The sequence below is a fragment of the Microtus ochrogaster genome, linkage group LG7_11 (assembly GCF_000317375.1).
Source record: "Microtus ochrogaster isolate Prairie Vole_2 linkage group LG7_11, MicOch1.0, whole genome shotgun sequence".
In the NCBI taxonomy this organism is placed as follows: Eukaryota; Metazoa; Chordata; class Mammalia; order Rodentia; family Cricetidae; genus Microtus; species Microtus ochrogaster.
Window position 1 is genome coordinate 21,390,363 of NC_022032.1, and position 18,966 is coordinate 21,409,328.

Consider the following 18,966-nt stretch of genomic DNA (forward strand, 5'->3'; position numbering starts at 1 on the left):
GAGCTAAGTGCGAGGAAAGCAATCTGATTAAGTGTACTTAGTGAGGACAATGGAGGCTTTGGTTCGTGAGCGGATAGCAATCAATTGAATTACATTGTCTGACTTAGTGATCTAGGACACCTCAGAGGAGCGGCATAGCAAAGAGAGTTATTAGTGTTAAGATGCGCAGGTCAGAAGGCCTTAGCCTTCCATCCTGTTTGAGACAGGGTCTCTTTGTTACTTTTCATGCTGCCTGTGCTCTTCACTGCGCTCCTACCTGCCTGTCTCCGCTCTTCTCTGCCTTCACGAGAGCTGAGCTCACGGGCGCTAACGTTAGACATCTAAATTGTTACATGGGTCCTGGGGACTCGAACTCAGTTCCTCAACCCTTGCGCGGTGAGCACTTTTACCCACTGAGTCATCTCTTCAGCTCAGGTTTAGTTTTAATGATGGAGAATCTTCCACCCAGGAAGTGGAAAGGTCTGTGTCTGCTGGGTAAAGCCATAGACCCTCGCGCATGCGTGGTGGGTCGGTGCACAATACATTCTAATTGTAGTCATTTAGGAGAATTGATTGCCATTTAGGACTAAGTGCCAACAGCACCGTAATGATTCTGCCTATCATTTTATATGCGTCAGAGGAAGTTGACTGTAAGCTTTATTTGATTACAACAATAAATTCTGTGTCTGAGACCTTGAAATTCAAGTTTCCGACTCCGTTTGCTCCTCTGTCTGTCATCCCCCAGTAGGAAGGCTCTATGGGACAGTGGAAGATTCTCCTGCCTGCATTTCTTCCTGTTCTATACATGGCTCAGACAAGGCTTATTTTACAAGCTCCTTCCTGTGCTCTTGTCCTCAAGAAGTGCCAGGTTCCTTGGTCACACTATTCTTTCTGTCCTGGGCACAGATAGGGACTGTAGATTATCAACAATCTCTTACTTTCTTTTCTGCAATTCACCGAAGTTGCTTCTTCTCAGTGCGTGGCCCTCAGTGCTTGGCACTCCCTCTGGGGACGCTGAGTTATCATTCCCCATCAGAGGAAGACTCTGTGTGTCTGAACAAAGGGTGCCGACTGAAGATGGGGCCCCGGTGGATGTGTGTGAACTAATTACTCAGACATGAGGTACTCCTTTTTATATTAGAATATACCACTAATTATGTCAGGGCCTATCGAGGTCGCTCTACAAAAGATGCACCAATTGATGCCCAGTAGGCTCTGAGGCCAGAGTCTCTGCAAGGCACCAGAAGGTTCAGTGGAACCTGGAAGGATGAGGGTATCTTAAACGCATCAAAGACCAATGCCTTTGAGTCCCTCCATGCGAGCCAGGCTGTTTGCAGCCGGCAGCCACATAATGGAAGACTTAGTCTTTGAATTCCCGCGTCTCTGAAAAACGCTACATGTATGGAAGGGTGGACTGTGGTAGACTGAGGAGAGGGAGGAAGGATAGGTTGAGCCTTTGATCTGATTAGGAGGCTATCATAAACACAGAATATCATGGGTTCTGCTGCAGATCCAGCCAATGGGGGAGTATCTCAGCGCGCGCGCGTGTGTGTGTGTGTGTGTGTGTGTGTGTGTGTGTGTGTGTGTGTGTGTGTATGTGTTGGTTTAATGCATTAAGTTACACACTACTGTCTACTCTGTTACTATCAATTATGGCTACCCAGACAAGCAGCTCCATTACTTAGTTATTGCCTATTAGGTAGCTGGAGGCTTCTTTAGTCAGAGAAGCCCCATACAATAAGTGCGGGCATCTGGCATGTTTGGTGACATGACAGAGCCTTGCAGAATCTCCTAAAGGTCTGGACCCTGAATTCCAGACACAGCCACTGCAGCTACAGAAGTTGCAGCAGGGGCTCTAGTAGTTAAGAGGGTGCAGAAAGCTCACCTGGGAACAGCTGCTGGCCTCTTCCCCATCCGCCTAAGGGAAAGCTAGGGAGGCTATTCAGAAGCCAATGAAGTCATGACCCCTTTTTGGAACCGTGGGCTCTCTTCAGCTTCTGTACCCCGTTGGCCAAGCCCCAGACCCTGCTCAAATGAAGTCTGGGCTGAGGGTGAGCATGAGGATGTGTGGGCTCATAGGCCATTGAGCCTGGGGCAATTCCCCCTCCTCAGGTGGAACTCATGGACGTGACTCACAGATTTAGTGGCTGGCCTCAGGTGCGTGCGCACACACACAGAAAAGCATGCACACACATGCAACCATTTTTAGAGTTTTCTTATGGTAGCATTATGATGTCACACTGGCATCTGGAGGCTATCATGATGGGCATCCTTTTCAATAAGGTATTTGAAAGAGGAAGATACAGGTAGCCTCTGTATTGTTGTTCCTATACAAGGCATATTCAGGGTGATACTCTGGAACATTCCTTTGGGATTTGTGGACGTATCAAATAGGCTTTGGAGAGAGAGGGAGGGAGGGAGGAAGGGAGGGAGGATGGAGGGAGGGAAAGAGAGAGAGAAAGAGAGACTGCTGGATATTTCTCCTAAGGCTCTGTCCATCTCCAGTTGCTTTGAGACAAATTCTTTCACTGGCCCACAGCTTAGCTTACCAGGTGGGCTGGGCTGGCCACTGAACCCCAGAGATCTGCCTGCCTCTGTGTCTCCAGACCTGGAAGCCATAGCTTGTTTTATGTGGATTTTAGGGGATTGAATTCAGGTCCTCATGTTTGTATAGCAAGCTCTTCATGGCGTGAGCTCCTTCACCAGCCCCCATGGCTTTGTTACTATTGCTGTTGCTTAATAACCATGTGGATCTAGAAGTTTCCAGAGAGGAGTGTAGGAGAGAGTGCAGAGCAAAATCAGCCTTGGTTTCCTTCACTGGGTCAAAGAAAGTCCCTCACTTCTACGTTTAGCAGAAACCTAAGATGCTGACTGGAGTGTGATGAGGTCACACTGAAGGAGGGTGTGCTCGTGGGCACACACGACGGCTACGACCAGAGAAGGCACACCCGGAGTCTGCCTGTGTGGTGACTGCGGCAGACCAGAGCAGTTTTAGAAGCCTAGGGTGACCCAGCTCCCACAAGAAAAAAAGCTCAAGGGGGCACTGGAAAATCTTCAGAGCCACTGTGACAGAATGCAAGGGACCAGCATCCCCGAGAGTGCAAAGTCAAAACGAGCATAAACAATGTGCAAGAGAGGGCAGAAAGATTTCCCGCCCACAAAACAGACAAGGCAAACACAGGAGTTCTTTCCAAAGCAACGCTCTCCCCAAACAAGGGCAGCATGGGAATTTTGCTCCAAGAGATTCTCCGTAACCTAGGGCCGTGGCTTTCAACCTTCCTAATGCTGCAACCTTTTAATTCAGTCCCTCATGTGGTGGTGATCTCCCCACCCGCAAAATTGTTTTAGTTGCTACTTCTTAACTGTAATCTTGTTACTGTTATTAATCGTAATGCAAATATCTGTGTTTTCTGACGCTCCGAGGCTACCCGACCTGTGTGAAGAAAGGGTTGTTGGCCTCCAGGTTGAAAACCGTTTATCTACGGGCTGGCCCATTATTGAACCTGCTCTGTGGTTCAAACTTAGTTTAAAGTCATAAAAGGAAAGAGAATAGACACATTTTGGGGTACGCTTAGCTCGAGGTCATGGTGCATTTGTGTGAAAGGTTAAAGAGGTGAGAGCTCAGGTTTCTTCAAGAAGATTTGGCGTGAATTGTATTAACTTCGGGGTTTGACCGGGAGGGTACCAGCCTCACTTAGCAGTGAGCATCTCCAGAGATACCAGCATTTGAGTGCACACAGTAATTTCTGTTGTTAGAAGCCCCCCAGTCTGTCGTACTGATTTCGGGTAACAGGGGGACTTGCCACACCCTTCCTTCCTTCCTGTTTTCCTTTTGGCTTCATTGAAAGATTAGTTGTGATGAGAAGAGTCACTTCTGTGTCCCAAAGTCACTCAGAGTTGCCAGATCTCTCACACACACCCAGAAAACTACACGGCACAGGGCAGCCAGGTGAATCTGAGTTTAAGATGGACAACAAATACACCATTTATTTTAGCACAAATATGTTCTGAATATTCCCTGGGACATACTCATACGAGCAGTTTATTCGTTGTTGATTTGATATTCCTGTGGCTCGTGTGTGTCCTGCCTTTTATCTGGCAGCTACAGCCCCTTTCTCCAACCTCTCCCCTGGCCCTAGTCCTCAGGTCCCAGGCCTCACAGAAGGGCTGGTGGAGGTGGCGGCCTGGTGGCTATTCCACTTAGAGCAGCTCTAGATGGGCTGGCACCCCTCCCTGCTGGCTCTCCGAGCACTGCCAGCAGCCTGCAGTCTGAACATCCCTTCCACCAGCTGGATGAGAATCTGGCAGGATTTGAACATACGGGGAGAGGCGTGCACGGGGGTGGGGGTGGGCACTTCTGTGGTGCCTGTGGGGAGGGGGGCGGCTTCCAGCAGGAGGGATTCGAGCCTACTGCAATCCCTGCTGAGCGGCACTTGGCATCAGCCCCTGCACTTTGATTCGTTCTATTTTAAACTGTCTTCAATTTCCCCCCTGGGGAAAGCAAGGAGGGAGGCTGAGGAGGTGGCAGTGGTGTGCGGTGAATCAGGGGACTCAGGAACAGTTGGCAAACCCGAAGCCAGTTGGCAGAGTTGTGTTGAATTCTCAGGCATAGGGGCAGGAAATTTAAGGTGAATGCCAGGGGGTTTTCGGGCTGGTAAGGAAGATGAGCAGGTGGCCAGGTCAGTGTGGCCAGAGGCAGGGTGCTGATGTGCAGAGGATTGACACGTGAGTACTAGGGGAACTCTGTAGTCCTGGTGTCTCACCTGGACATGAGGATAAGCTCTGAGGATGTAGCCTGGTAACTGAAAAAGTGACGGTCCCTCATCCTCAAAACAAAGCCCAGAAAGATCAACAGGACTACTCAAGATGCCTCAACCCAGCATCATGGTGAGAATGTCTGCAATTGGGTAAGAACTCCCAGCAAGAAGACTTGGTTATCAGGGTCTTTTTTCAGAAACCCCATGGCCCTGGGCAGGGCATCCCCTTGCCTCTGGTGCAATTGGTAGCCTCCCTGGCTAGGTGTGGAAGGCTTTTTTTTTTTAAAGGACTGATGGCTGGCATTACTGTTCCTGTCATGAACAAGAGCAGGCACCAGCAAGGAAGGTACCCAGAAGGATCCTTCAGTGGCTGGCGAGTACCGAATGGTGTTTCATTGGATTGGGTGGGTCAGATATGAGTTCGAAGGCATCAGAGTTAGAGGTTTGGGGAGGGAGTATGGATGCCTTGGGGTCTGGGACCTGGGCCAATTGGGGCAGGGTTTCTGGGAAGCACATCTTTGGGATGTTCATGGACAGAGGGTATTGATTAGTTCATCCAGTCATTTGCTGCTCATCCACTACTATAGCTCATTCACTCGCCACCTGCCCAGTGCTATGGAGACTGGAGATACTAACTCAAGAGTGATGTAACCAGGGTAACCAAGGGGCAGTGATGTCGTGGGGGCAGAAGACCTCGGGAGGGAAAGCCTCTGGCTTCAAAGTCATGCATCGCTGGATTCAAGTTCTGGCCCAGCTTCTCACATGTACCCTTGACCTCAGTTGTCCTCTGTGTAAAACAGGAAAGGGATATAACCTAACTTGCAGGGTTAACGCTGCTCACTAGAGATGCAGTGTCTGAGTCCTTCCTGTGGTCCATAGCACACAGCGTGCCTTTGGTGAATCCCAGGAGAGCATAGTAAGGCCAACAGAATGGTTTGTGATGAATCTTGGAAACTGGTTGGGTTTCTTAAGGATTTTATTGTTACAGCGTGAGAGCAGGTGGGGCATGTTTTAGGTATTTGGGTCTCTGGTTTTATTTCGTCTTCATGTCAAATGCAGGAAGCAGTTAGATTCTGGAGTCAGGGCTGTATATAGATGCTAATCACCTTTGATGTCTGTGAGTGGCGTACGCATAGTTCTCTGTGCCTCAGAGTCTGCCATGCTGGGATAGAGCAATTAGCTTATCTGTGGTGTAAGGAGGATGAAGAGGGCCGGGGGTATAAGGCGTAAGGGGTTTGGAGAACTGGCCAGTACACAGTGATGTTCTTGGGACAGTTCATGTCCACATTCCTCAGAGGGACCGGGCACAGTTTGCCCTGTGTCAAGGCCACAGCCCCCAGCAAAGGAGAAGTGAGCTTGGCCTGGCCCCGGTAGAGGTCACAAACCTGCACTACTCTTTCTTCTTGGTCTCACGGGATGCCGGCGACACCCATCCTGGCTGGCAGGATGAAATGTGTAGAAGCCAGATGGAAGAGACCATGTCCTTACCATGTCACCAAGGCCACGTATGGAGGGAGACCAAGGCCGGGTCTGGAGATACCTGTAACTGGGGGGAGTGGCCGATGGAGAGGAAATGAAAGGAGCCAAGGTTTGCGGTGCCAGAGATAAGGTCCCAAGTGGGAGGTGCTGGTGGCGGGAACCAACCCTTAGGGTCTTCAGGTTGTCACTATCTTCAAAACTGTCCATTTTTAGAGAAATACAACATTTTTATTTGGTGAGTTTAATAAGACGAAGGGAAAGCCCCAGCTGTCCAGTTTCCGTGAACTCAGTGTAGTTTGTTTCTGCGCTGGAGTGAGGCCAGCCAGAGGAGAACTACAGGATGAGGAGCTGGTAGGTGGGGGAGAAAGGACTCTGTCACACTGAGAGCGAGCCCAAAGCCATGGGCATGATGGGAGCCGACCACCTGCTATGTCTCTACTTAGAGCTGTTGATTAGCTCTTCAATAATTTAGTTAAGCTCTACAGTACAAATGGCTGCAGCTTTTAAATTTAAAGTTTATTTTTGAAGCAAGGGCCAAGTCCCAAGGGGCATTTGGATATTGTGCGGGACAAAGAAGCTATTTTTTTTTTTATTTTGTATGGTGTCTGGGACATGGGCATAGGTGGTACCTCCTTAGCCATAGAGTATGCTTCGGGGCCACCTTGCTCAAGGATCCAGGGATCTGTCTGAGAAGCTGGGTTTCCTTGTGATCTGGTCGTGAGCGGGACTGGACTGGCTATGGTGAAAGCAATAGGGGCGAAGTGGAGTCAGAAATGTCAGTGTGGTACCCAGGCAGTGGGAACAGCATGTGCGAATCTTCAAGGATGTGAGGGTGGGAGCATTTCTTCAAAAGTGGGAGCCCTTCCATATAGTTGGATTGTAGGGTGCGTTTAGCACATGGGACCTGGGGATGACAGAGTAAACAGCTGGAGTGTTGTGGGCTAGGAGGCCATGTGTCTTACAGTTTCAGTTCTTGTACCTTTCACAGGAGCTGTGGATCTTGGGTGAGTTACTAACCTGCGTGGTGGCAGACGAAGACTCACCAGAAGGCTTGGGACACTTCTTTTCCTGGACTGAACCCCAGATAGGACCATCTGTCACCCAGCACCTCTGAGAAGAGGACCCAGAATCTGCCAACAGTCACCTCCTCATCCTGCTTGGACTGAAATCCAAACATGGGGTTCTGACCGCCCTGGGCCAGGAATTGCAGGAAGAGGACTCGCCCCCTGCCCCACAGAAGTTTGGGTTTGCACAGCATGGATCAGCCTGAGATCCTGATACTTCGGGCTATACAGGAAGCATGCAACCATTCACAGAGCTGGTTGAAGACTTGATGTGAATGAACTGACTTCATCCATGGCAACCCCATGGGGCTGGAATCCTCACTCTGCGAAAGAGAAGGAACTGCAGGACGTTAAGTTGCCCGCGTAGCTAGCGGCAAGGCCAGGGTGGAGTCTGACTCCGGAACACTTCTGCTTACCGTCTAGTCTGTAAAGCTTTGCCCTTCTCTTGATCCCTGACCCCTGCTGTGGACTGACCCCTCCCCACCAAGTCAGCCTCTCATTCCCTGTCTCGACTGAGGTTCCATAGTCTGTGTCTACTGTCCCGGAAGGGTTGGAGATTCCAGAGGCCTTTTCCCCAGCATTTTCCACAGTGTCTCCCATCCGTAGAGGGTACTGCCCACTCCCTGTTCCGTCCTAGCTACTAGGCCTTTGCATGGGTTTTATTTGAGTTGTGATTGGTAGACAAGACCCACAGCTGAAACCCTGAATGGCATGCCTCAAAGGCACTCGGACTCCGGCCCTCTGTGGGCTTCTCTCTGACTTTCTGGCCCATGTTTCTGAAGTGCAGGGTCATGGGAATGGTATGAAGGAAGCAGGAGATCCAGGGAACATATATGAAATGCGGCCCCTGCCCTGCCTCTCTCAAGGCAACAGCAAGGCCAAGAGGCCTTTGTGGTTAGCAAAGCCAGGGATCTCCCAGGGGACTGGTTAATTCAATATACCTGCTTTCCTGACCTTACTGGCTGTGCCTTCCCCCTCTAAGACAAGGAAGGGTCCCCCAGGGCCAGCTTCTCCAATGACAGCAGTAGGGGACGTTACCTCTGCCTGTATCTCAAGCAGTTTCGGGGAGGGAGTAACGGGAAGGAGGGGTCAAGGCAGAAGTCTTGACCCACTTTAAACAAGGAGAGAACTGAGGAGCAGAGGCTGTGGGAGAGGAGATATGTCTGTACCACCCTAGTAGAAGAGAAGTGTGTGTGTGTGTGTGTGTGTGTGTGTGTGTGTGTGTGTATGTGTGTAAGGCTGGGGGGGGGCTCTTTTTTCTATCTTTCTGTTTAGAATTCAGATCTCAGCTCAGGCCCCAAGCATTCTATTAGGGGTTAACGTTGTTGTCTGGGGTTGGAGCCATATCCTAACTGAGGGTTGTGTGGGACTGGCGGCCATCACTTCCAATGTTCTGTCCTTATCTAGAGGGTCAGTTTCTTAGTGTGATTTCAGTTACTAATGAGGGTTGGGGGTGGCAGTGCTATGTTTGAAGGCCACACAGGAACAAAACTGTGACACAGGACTGCTATGTCGGGCCTCTCTCTGATCAGTCCCTCTACAGGTTCCTGCGACGGTCCCTTAAGAAGCCTGGCCTCACTTTCCCTGAGCAAAGGCTTCCTTCTGGGCTCTACTGAGAGCAGCCCTCCTCCAAGTGGCCCCTGTGGAGTCAGAAGAGGCCTGGGAGGTCACTGTCCTACCACTGTTATTCCCTAGCCTCATGGGAGCTCTGTAGTTATCTCGCCACTCTGAGAAGAGCATTTGAAACACATGTCACAATCCCGTTGCTCCCCTTGACTCTAGATTGCATGGCCTAGGTGTTGGGTCATCATCTGGGGTGCTCATTCGTAGGGCCTCCAGTGTAGTAAGGCCCCAGACATTCTAGAACACTGAGCAGGGCCAGGAAGAGCAGGGACACTTCCTGGCCATGATACCTTCTGGCTCAGTACACTCCTGGCCTTCGAGGCTGCCAAGAGAAGGAAGCCCTGCTGTGCCTCCATTGTGCCTTTGGACCCAAGGATGTTGGGCTACTGGACTTCGCTAGCTTCCCTCAGCCAGTCGCGGATTTCCTTTTCCTGAATGGGGTAGAGCCTGGGAAGCTGGCCGCGGGTGGTGCTCTGAAGCAGAATGTTATCCCATATGTCGCTCCTGCAATTCAGAACCCACCGACTGTTCACACCATCTTGGAAGGATGAAGATTCAGTGCCAGGGTGGAAGGAGCCAGGGAGAGAACTCCCTTCCTTTGCTAGAGAAAGATCCTAACAGCTCAGCAAGCTCAGCTGTGGGGCAGCCCGGCACGCTCCACAATTGAGAAAAGGCTTCGGGCTAGAACCACCCTGAGCAATTTTGTTCTAGCTTTTCTGTCCACCCTCATGTACACACACACACACACACACACACACACACACACACACACACACACCCCTTATGGGAAAGTGCAGAATGGCCCACTTTATAGATGGAGAAAGCTGCGTGATGCTGCCTTCAACCTGGCGGAGCTGAGACTAAACGGGTCTTTTCTGCTCCGGACGGCTCCCAGTTTCCCTAGCTCTCCGGGGACCTTCTAAAGTTTGATTAACTAGAGTGCTAATTGGCGAAGGCTGCAGACAGAGCCGGAGTATGGCAGGGCTAGTCGTGTTTTCTTTGATTTACAAGAGCCAGGCAAGGCCGCATCCACAGTTTAATGAGTGGGAAGTAATTGGGGACCTGTTGCCTTCAAAGAGCCCCAAGCTGGAGCCTGCCTCCCTTGCCCTGACGACTGGCACAGCACACTGCCTTTAGATGTGACGGTGGGTGAGAGGGCCTGGGAACGACAGTGGAGCACTCCAGCCGAGTGCAGATTTATGATACGGACCTCAGGGGCTGGAATGCTGCCAGTTCGCACTCAAGAGGCAACAACTCGGGTCTTAAGGCTGGTTCCCCAGCAGCCACCGAAGAGAGTCACAGCGGTCAGAACAGGAAGGGGCTGTGTGTGAAGGACCCCCGTGTACCCTGGCAGAGGCCCGATGAGGGAAGCAACATGGAGAAAGGCAGCCAGCCATTGCTTCAGCTCAGGATAAAACGGGCCCAAGACCCGAACTGATACTCCTAATCCAGCTGCAAAAACTGGCTCCCCAGTGTTCTTGGTGTGTGTGTTAGGTGTGACTATGTGTTCTTCGCCTGGGTCTGTCTCTGCCTGGCTTTCCCGCTTCCAGGGGGCACCCGAGGGACCCTTACTGATGAACTGTGAAGACACAAGCCGGACATACTTGTCCCCTAACCCCCAGCTTGCGTGGTCTGGTGGTACTGTCAGGACAAGATGTCCTGTTAGCCTGGAAATCCAGCTAGTATCCATTTTAATCTTCCCATGAAGCTGTAGGCTTTCCCGCCTTATCGTCCATGCTATTTTGACTTCCACATGCCATCTCTAGTGTCCTCTCTTATCTCAGAGAGAAAGTGGGAAAACGGGCCTACATCTTTGGGTCCCCAAGACGCCTCCAGAAATGTCAGTAGGTTCTGTCTAGCCAGGGACAGTCTCTAGAGGTAGGGACATACTGTCACTTACTCTCCGCATCTCCTGGCTTCTCTGTATGACAACCCCGGAATAAAAGGTTGAAAGCCCCTCCCCCCCCCTTTTTTTCTTCTCACCCTGCCAGTGAAGCCAAGCAGAGGGAGGAAGGGAGTGGTGGAATCGGGAAGAAGCATGCTTTTTTCTAGGCTGCCTGTCATTCTAGCACTTTCCGTGAGAGCCTAGCTCGGGCAGAAATAAAAATGCCACTCTGAATTTAAATGATCTGCCCTTCTGGGAAGGTCTTCCCAGCGACAGGGCTGTTAACATGGAAAGTAGAAGGTAAACAATGTATTTCAGAAATCACTGTTTGGAGTGGGCTGCGGAGCCCAGATAGCCTGCGGACAACTCCTGGGAGGGAAGGCCTTCTTTTGATCTGCCAGGCGTGAGGAACATGGCTTGACAGAGTTTCTGCTTGGCGTTAGGGGAACTCTTACTTACGGGAGTGCAAGGACCAGGCCTGACTGAGGCGGTGCACGAAGCAGAAGGAATCTCTTTATGCAGGGTAGAATGGGACCAGAGAGGGTTCATTTGAATGGACCCATCCGGAGAGAGGGAGAGGGGGAGAGGGAGATCTTAGGCCTTCCGTTGTTTTTATGTTTTGTTTGTTTCTGGTTCTGGACATTGCTTCAACTTTTAACATCGACAGTCGGCACCTAAGGCGCCCATCGCTAGGGGGCGCAAGAGCCCTTCATGAAAGCACAGGGCTCTGATGAGGCTCACTCCTCCAGGGTGCCACCAGGGGTTGGGACAGGCTCTCCCTTCCAAAGAAGCCAGAGTCCCGAAAAACTGAGGGGAAAAGGCAAGAGGGAATGGAGGACCGATTTGTGGAAAGATGGCCTCTCCCTTCTCAACCTCAAGAGAGCTGGGTTGTCTCCCTTCCCGTCCTCCCTCCACCTGTCTGTCCTACACAGGGTCGCTTCTCAGTGGTTGAGAAGGACGCGGAAATCTCAGGCCTGACCTTGGAGATAATGTCACCGTTGAAGTGAGACTTTGAAACCTGCTTGCTCATAACCTTTTGTCAATAAGTTGGGGATGAAAGACTCGCCTTCCCTGTGATAACCGCAGCAGTTAAAATCACATGGTTTATCAATGGACCAGCATGGTTTTCCTCCTAAGGGGAAGAAAAGCAGGCCCAATCTTTTTGGTCACATGCCAGGCAGCTCTTGCTGGGGTCATTCCAGAATAAGAGGAGTAAGGAAAGAACGGAGGAGGATGCAGAGACAGGGAGCTGAGCGTCGTTTTTAAGGAGTATCTTCTGCAATGGGTAGAATTCACTTCCCATCCATTTAGCTAGGAGGACAGTTTGGGATGGGGTAGGTCATTACTTACACAGTTGCTTAATCACTGTGTGACAAGAACCGGAGGTGGGGGAGCCTAGTTGGTGGCTCCCTCGGACTTCCTCTGAGCCGTTCTGTTTTCAGCCTTCACTCATGGCGAAGAAGCTGTCATTTCACCTCCTTGGGCACCGATGTGTCCCTCCCCTTGATAAAGTGAACTTGCAAACACTTTAGAGAATTCCTTTCTGCCCAGCGGACCACATGCAAATCCTACGCAGTGAGCTACGTCAGATGGAAATGGCTAGGGTGGGTGGAATTCAGGAACTCTTCGCACCTGTGCCAAAGAATGTGGCCTCCCTTCCTAATGCAGGCGCCGAATGGCTGTGGCCGCTCACAATTCACCCTAAGCAGGAAGGCTGCAGCCAAAGACCCTCTCTCGCCCTAGAAGTCACAATTTATATTTCTAATTTTAATGTTCCTCTGCTTAGATCCCAGAAGGATTTATTAAATTTGCTTTGTGGAGCCCATTAACTCCAAACCGAATAATGATGTTCCTTTAAGCGCAGCATCGGCTGGCAGTAAACTCTCTGTACACAGGGCCCTAGGAATCCTGTATCCCTCTGTGGCAGGATTTTCAGTCGGTTCATAAGTGAAAAGGTTTCCTCAGTCTACCTAAAAGTTATTAGTAACTAACTGACGTCAAGAGACCGTCGTAGAGGGGGTGAACTAACACCTGAGAGAACTGGCAATCGAGAATATTCACTACGTGGCTCGAAGCAGAGGGTAGAAAATTCCAGCAGCGTATCAACCTCTTTAGTACTCCTGCTTATTACTGTGGTTCAGGTGAGCAGGAAGGACAGAAACAGCCTGCAGTTTATTGCAGGGCCTTGGTAGGATGGCCAAATTGGCGACCTATGGAAAAATCTCCAGCCCTTCCTCTGGAAATGATGGGCGTTCATTAGCATTGCTTGCAAGACTAACTTCTCTACATGAGAGCCAAGGAGCCAGAACTATTGTCAGGTGGAAGAGAGCACACAACACACGTCTCATGACCTATGCAGACAGGGGTGGTGGCACCTCAAAACCTTCTGGGGAGTGTTAGCGGGAGACTGTGCAAGGTAGGAAAGGCTGCTTCCTGATAGAGAATTCTGCTCATTTTGACTTGCCTTCTTTCCACACTACTTGGACAGTAGTGTGGAAACTTACTCAAATTTCTCTCAGTTCCCTCTCCCTTGCCTTCTAGAATTTACTGCATGCTGTGGACCGGAGCGCTTGGCCGGGCTCAGGTTTTTTTTTTTTTTTTTAAGGACAGGGTGATAGAGTCTGAGTATCTGTGGCAGGGGTAAGATCTTGCTACACTGCCCTTCCAGGCTTTGCAGAGGAGATCTAGCCTCATCCATTCTACAGGAGCCTAAATGTCAGTCCATCTCGCCTGGGTTGGGTGGTGGCATTTCGTGGGTGGGCTGTGACCTATAAGTACAGCAAGCTCTGCCAGCGCTGCTCAGGTGGTGTTGGTCACAGACAGAGCAGGCCATGGATCAGTGCCTTCGGGCTCCCTCTTCTGGACCCCCCCATTCCAAAGAGCACCTCACTCAGAGAGCCTGTCGGCTGTTTACCAGGTGAGCGGAATGGTTGCCTTTGGAGCAGCTGAGACCAAAGAAAGGAGAGAGAGGAGTGGGCGTGGTCAGGGGTTCGAAGGCAGGATCCTCTCATCATCGTTTCTTTCAAGGGCTTGAGGGTTCCTGTGACCAGTAGGTAACAGGCAGTAGTGTAAATACAAATGCACGCTTCACTGAGAGAGTGGCGCGCTCGGTACTTAGTTCTTTATCTGAAACCCACGTCCACCATTGTTCTTTCTGCGTGCTTGGAGAGGGAAAGCAATGCAGAGGAAGGGTTGGAAGCCACGGCGTACGTTTGTTTGTTTGTTTTTTTTCTGGGCTCCCGTGCCTCGAGCGTATTAAACTCCAATTTGAGAAGAAACTAGATCCTTTAGCCAAGTGGAGTGACCTGATTCCTACGACATCCACACGGTATCAAGTGGAGGTTGTCGCTGCAAAGCGAGCAAGGGGAAGTCTGCCTGCTCACACTGAAATCAAAGCCTTGGCGTGTCAACCTGGAATTGCTGAACAAGGCGAACCCTAATCAGTCGGTCTATATGTAGATTTAGACATCTCCAGGAGGCTGAGAACCTATCAGGCCCAAACTGATTATTCTAATCAAGTGTTTTAATTAAGCACACTCAACGCCAGCATCACAGGAATGAGACCTGCTTTTCAAGTAGTAATGGGTGATTTTGTCCCACACCCCCCCCCATTCTTCTTTCCAGCGTGTGTGTCTTTGCGGAGGTGTAGCTAACATTTTTCTACAGTAGGCCAGGGGAGAGTCCTCTGCGAAGGGCGCTCTTCCGAGCTGTCATTTTGATATAAATACAAAAACAAAAGAACCAAAACCAGTAATAAAAGCACGCGTCAGTGGGGTCACCGCTGAATCAGCACCCCAAGATCTGCCTCCTTCTGCATCCGCGTCAAACCCAAAAACAATTCTGGAAAGTCCCAGATTTGAAAAGAAAAATATATAAACACACGCACATTGGGTTGGCTTTTATTGGAATGCCGAGATGCAATCTATAGTCATCAAGTTATGGAAAATTCAGGTCACATATAAAGTTAAGAAGGCAAATGAAAAGAACAATACAAATCAGACAAAAATTTACATCTCAAAATATCATGAAAGCATTTTGACTGGCTTTGCCTAAAATACTTTGAATATCAATTTCTTTTGTTTTTGTAAGCTAATTCTTGTCATTATACAGTCCCCCAACCTCCCCCCCACCAACTCTTAGAAAAAGATCTCTTGTTTACATATCCCCAAGGTCACTATTTCTTGTAAAAGCACGTTCAGACCACAAGCCTTTTTAGAAAGAAATAGGCTCATTATACGTACTAACAAGACACTAATTGGGTTGATTTGACTTCTTCTAAAAGAAGCACCAGGAGACTCTCCAAATCTGTCATTTATTGGTGCCCCTGTAAAGACCAGTCCACGTGGAGAAGATGTTAAGAGTGTAATTTCACTTCCGTCGTGTGGGACACGCTTTTCATGGTCAATACATCAGAGACATTTCTGAGAATTTAGACTCGGAGCCTATTTCACCCAAAAGTACTTACAGCATGCTAAACGCAGCCCTGCCGAAGTCCCATTCAGCAGAACTGTGAACACCTAAGTTAACAGTTAAAAAATAAAATGTCAAACAGAGCCATGTTTACGTGGTTTGAAATCTCATAGTCTTCTAAATTTGGGCTTCCTAGTACTTGCCAAAGGATTTCCAGGATAAAAAATATTAATGCTAATCTGTGCTTTCATTCTAATAAAATATCAGCATTCATTAGAAGATTAATTACTTCGGTATGCCCTACCACATACACAGCGACAGGAACAGCACTGAAACCATAAATTCAGTAGCTATTTCGAAACTTCCCCCAGCCAATCTGCTTGATAAACACGCCTACTGTGCAGTTTAGAGTATGTGATACACACAGAGCAGATAGAAAATTATTTTCAATACATCACTTGAACCTTTATATTTACGACATGTTCACTTGCTATATTTATCACCATTATACATAGAGGAAAACAGTGCTTACTATAGCTCAATGAACTGAGAAATATTTTCTAAAAATATTTTTTTTGTGTGTGTGTGTGGCTGAATTTAGTGCTCCCGAAAGATTCGTCAGAGCGGCTGGGTTGGCACGAGAGGTGCAGATGGTGTCTATGGTGGAACCCCAAGCTTGCAGTCAGGGGCACTGCTATCAGTTTCCTTCCTACTCCACCCACTACCCAGGATCCCCTTGGCCAGCACAGGCTGTACTCAAACAAGCCCCTACGAGGGTTGGGCCATGTGGGCTTACAGGACTTTGCCTTCCTGCTCTGGTCCCAGTTGCTGACCAACTCTAAGACTCAGAGAGTGACCTTGACAGGTCGGCTCCCTGGCTCACTATTGCTCGGTTTCTGCAGTCTCTCCTAGATGTTAAGATACATGTTCATGGTTACCACGACATCACATCCTTCCCTCCCTCCCCACAAAGGTTCCCGAGCATCAGATTGTGGTCTCTTTCCTCCATCATGAAGCGGAGCATGGAGGGACAACGCTACAGTATTCGAAGCTCTGGTCGAGTAAGTCAGCTTGACTTTTAGGGTCCCGAGAGGGCCAGAGAACCCCTTCTCCCCCTTGTGTTGTTTTCGGTTCATTCCCCCCTTTCCCCTGTCACATTCTACCAGCCTCGGATCTACTGTGCCTCTTGATTGATAACGGCTGAGGACACTGGCTTGCTGGGAAGGAGAAGGGAGAGAAAGGAGTTCTCTGATTAGCCACCCATTCAGGAGTGCATGGTCCTATCCGTCCACATGATAGAAAGTTGCACATTTTTTTTCTCCAACCTAATACAAAAATATTAACACTTCTGGACATTATAGGCATAAGTTGTTATATCTCTACAATATAATAAGTTATACTGTACAGTTATAACAGATAACAAAAGGTGCAATCCTTTTTAAAAAAATCACACAGTTCACATGTTTTTATCATTTTATTTTTAAGTATAAACTTTTTAAACACTTTACATAAATTAACTCCTCTGAGACTAATATTTGATGTACAGTAAATTGTAATTCATATAAAAATCCATAAACAACTTGTCTCACATAATTTACAAAAAAATCAGGGTTTCCTTTGCTTATCAGTGACAAGGATTCTATTTTGTCAGTTTTTCCCTCCCAGGGCAAGCCATGTTAGTAAAATCCATTATTAAATCCCCGCCGAAGCAGACGTCCCTTGTGCCAATGTCCTTTTACAAAGTAGCACAGGAAAGTAGTTGGGTTCTATAAACAGTAACTTTGCCCCACACTTTAAAATGACAGATCTATGTATAACACATCCTAAGTAGAGATTACTTCCTGTAAGCAAAGGTCGACAATTCGGTAATATCTGGAAACATTGGACGCATTTTTTTTCCTTTTTTAAAACCTTTGTTAAATACAGTGCCTCGAAGGTACAGAGGGTCACAGCAAAACGTTGTCTCGTTAATGCTTTTTTTTTCCTTCTCATATTTCCAGTCCAAATGAGTGCAGCGATATGCGTATGTAAACATATTCTTTAAAGCCGATCACCTTTAAGGTCATTCAGAAAAGTTGTCTTTGTTTCTGGTTTGTGTCCGCCTGTGTGTCTGCGATGTGGGTCTGCAGAGCAGTGTCGTTCTGGAAGGCTCTTTTGGAGAGTCCGGTTCGGATTGTGCTACAGGAGACTCTGCGCAGGGGTGGCCCGGGGGTTACCTCTTGCCGATCTCGCTTTGTCGCAGGAACTGAATGTTGTTGGCGCTGTCGGCCAGCTCGGGGTACTGCTCCACCGACAGTACGTAGTACCCGTCGTAGCCCTGCACCTTGCCTGCGCTTAGCAGCTGCCGCTTCTCGCCCTCCGTCCAGAGGCGCGCGCCCTCCTCGCCGTCGCGCACGCGCTGCTGCTCGCGTGCCCAGGCCCGGGCGAGAGCGCGCTGGCGAGCCTGCTCCAGGATGCGCGCCTTCTCCTCGTCCAGCGTCATGCCGTAGCGTACGTGCAGTGCCAGCGCGCCGAACTGCATCTCCACGTCGGCGAACCTGCGAGTCCTGCCGTTCACCACCGTGGTGGACTGCGACACGGTCACGTTGATGCCGTTCTCCAGCGCCTTGCGGCCACTCGTCAGCCGCAGGGTGCCCAGGTCGCTCTCGGGCGTGGTGGTCTTGATGAAGTAGTGCGTGTCCTTGCCCTCGATGGTGAAGTGCAGGTTCTCCAGGTAGAAGGCGTTGTTGAGCACCGCCGCCACCTTGATGCAGTCCTCGTTGGCGATGTTGAGCACGTTGGTCTGCACGCGCCCTTGGCTCACTGCCAGCATGACGCCCTTGCCGATGAGCGACTTGACCGTGGCGAACCACAGCCACGACTGTTCGCCGCCTGCCTTGCGTCTGCTCACCTGCACCTCGGCCATCTTCCCCAGGGACAGGAAAGCCTTGGCTTGCCTTGCCACTTGCTGCTGAACTCCAAAAATGGGCTGGAGGGCAAAACAAAAGAGGAAGGAGGTTAAAAGAACATCGGTGTGCGCAGGTCCTGTTGATGGAAGCCACTCTTGTTGACCAAAAATAAAGCAGCCCCCCTCCCTCCAAAACACACTGAAAGCGCTGCACTGGGGAGGAGGAAGGAGGATCGGGAGATCAAGGCCATACTTAGCTACATAGTAAGATCAGGGTTACCTTGAGCTATGTGAGATCCTACCCCCCAAAACCAAATCTCAAACAAGCACACACACAAAACCAAGCCAGCAATCAAACAAAACAGGTTTGAGTGAGGTGCAGAACCCTTACCGGAAATATCTTGGCTCTACAGGAATTATAAGGCCTAGCCAAGCCTGGATGGAATGGCATCTCCTTCTCTCATGGTAGTGATTCTACTAGTTTTTAAAATGTTCAAAACTGAGTTTATTGGCTGGCGAATGGCTCATTGGGTAAAGGTCCCCACGGCCAAGCCTGACGGAACTGTCCTCTGTCCTCTACATGAGGTGTGCACGCACACAAAATAAAAACGCAATAAAAGATACAAAGGCCATCTCTTCCCATACTTTGGACTGCTCTTTTAGTTTCCGAGGCTGGCAAACTATTCGTGTTATTATCTTTTATCCTGCAATTCCTAGATGCTTTTCCCCCCTCAAACCACCATACATGGGAAAGCTGTAGCTTTCTTACATAGAGGAAAACAGTGCTTACTATAGCTCAATGAACTGAGAAATATTTTCTAAAAATATTTTTTTTGTGTGTGTGTGTGGCTGAATTTAGTGCTCCCGAAAGATTCGTCAGAG

At 49.4% G+C, this 18,966-nt stretch overlaps 1 protein-coding gene across 5 annotated transcripts in view; it reads right to left on the reverse strand.

Moving 5' to 3' along the window:
* Positions 1-17,327: 17,327 nt before the first annotated feature.
* Positions 17,328-18,966, reverse strand: part of Tenm3 (teneurin transmembrane protein 3) — a 1,721,676-nt gene continuing 1,720,037 nt past the window's right edge. For all 5 annotated transcript variants that reach the window (XM_026786916.1, XM_013352002.2, XM_026786915.1 and 2 more), the window contains one exon: positions 17,328-18,165. In XM_026786916.1, the coding sequence (XP_026642717.1) occupies positions 17,410-18,165 (756 nt within the window). In that variant the 3' untranslated portion in view covers positions 17,328-17,409. The remainder of the gene's footprint in view (positions 18,166-18,966) is intronic.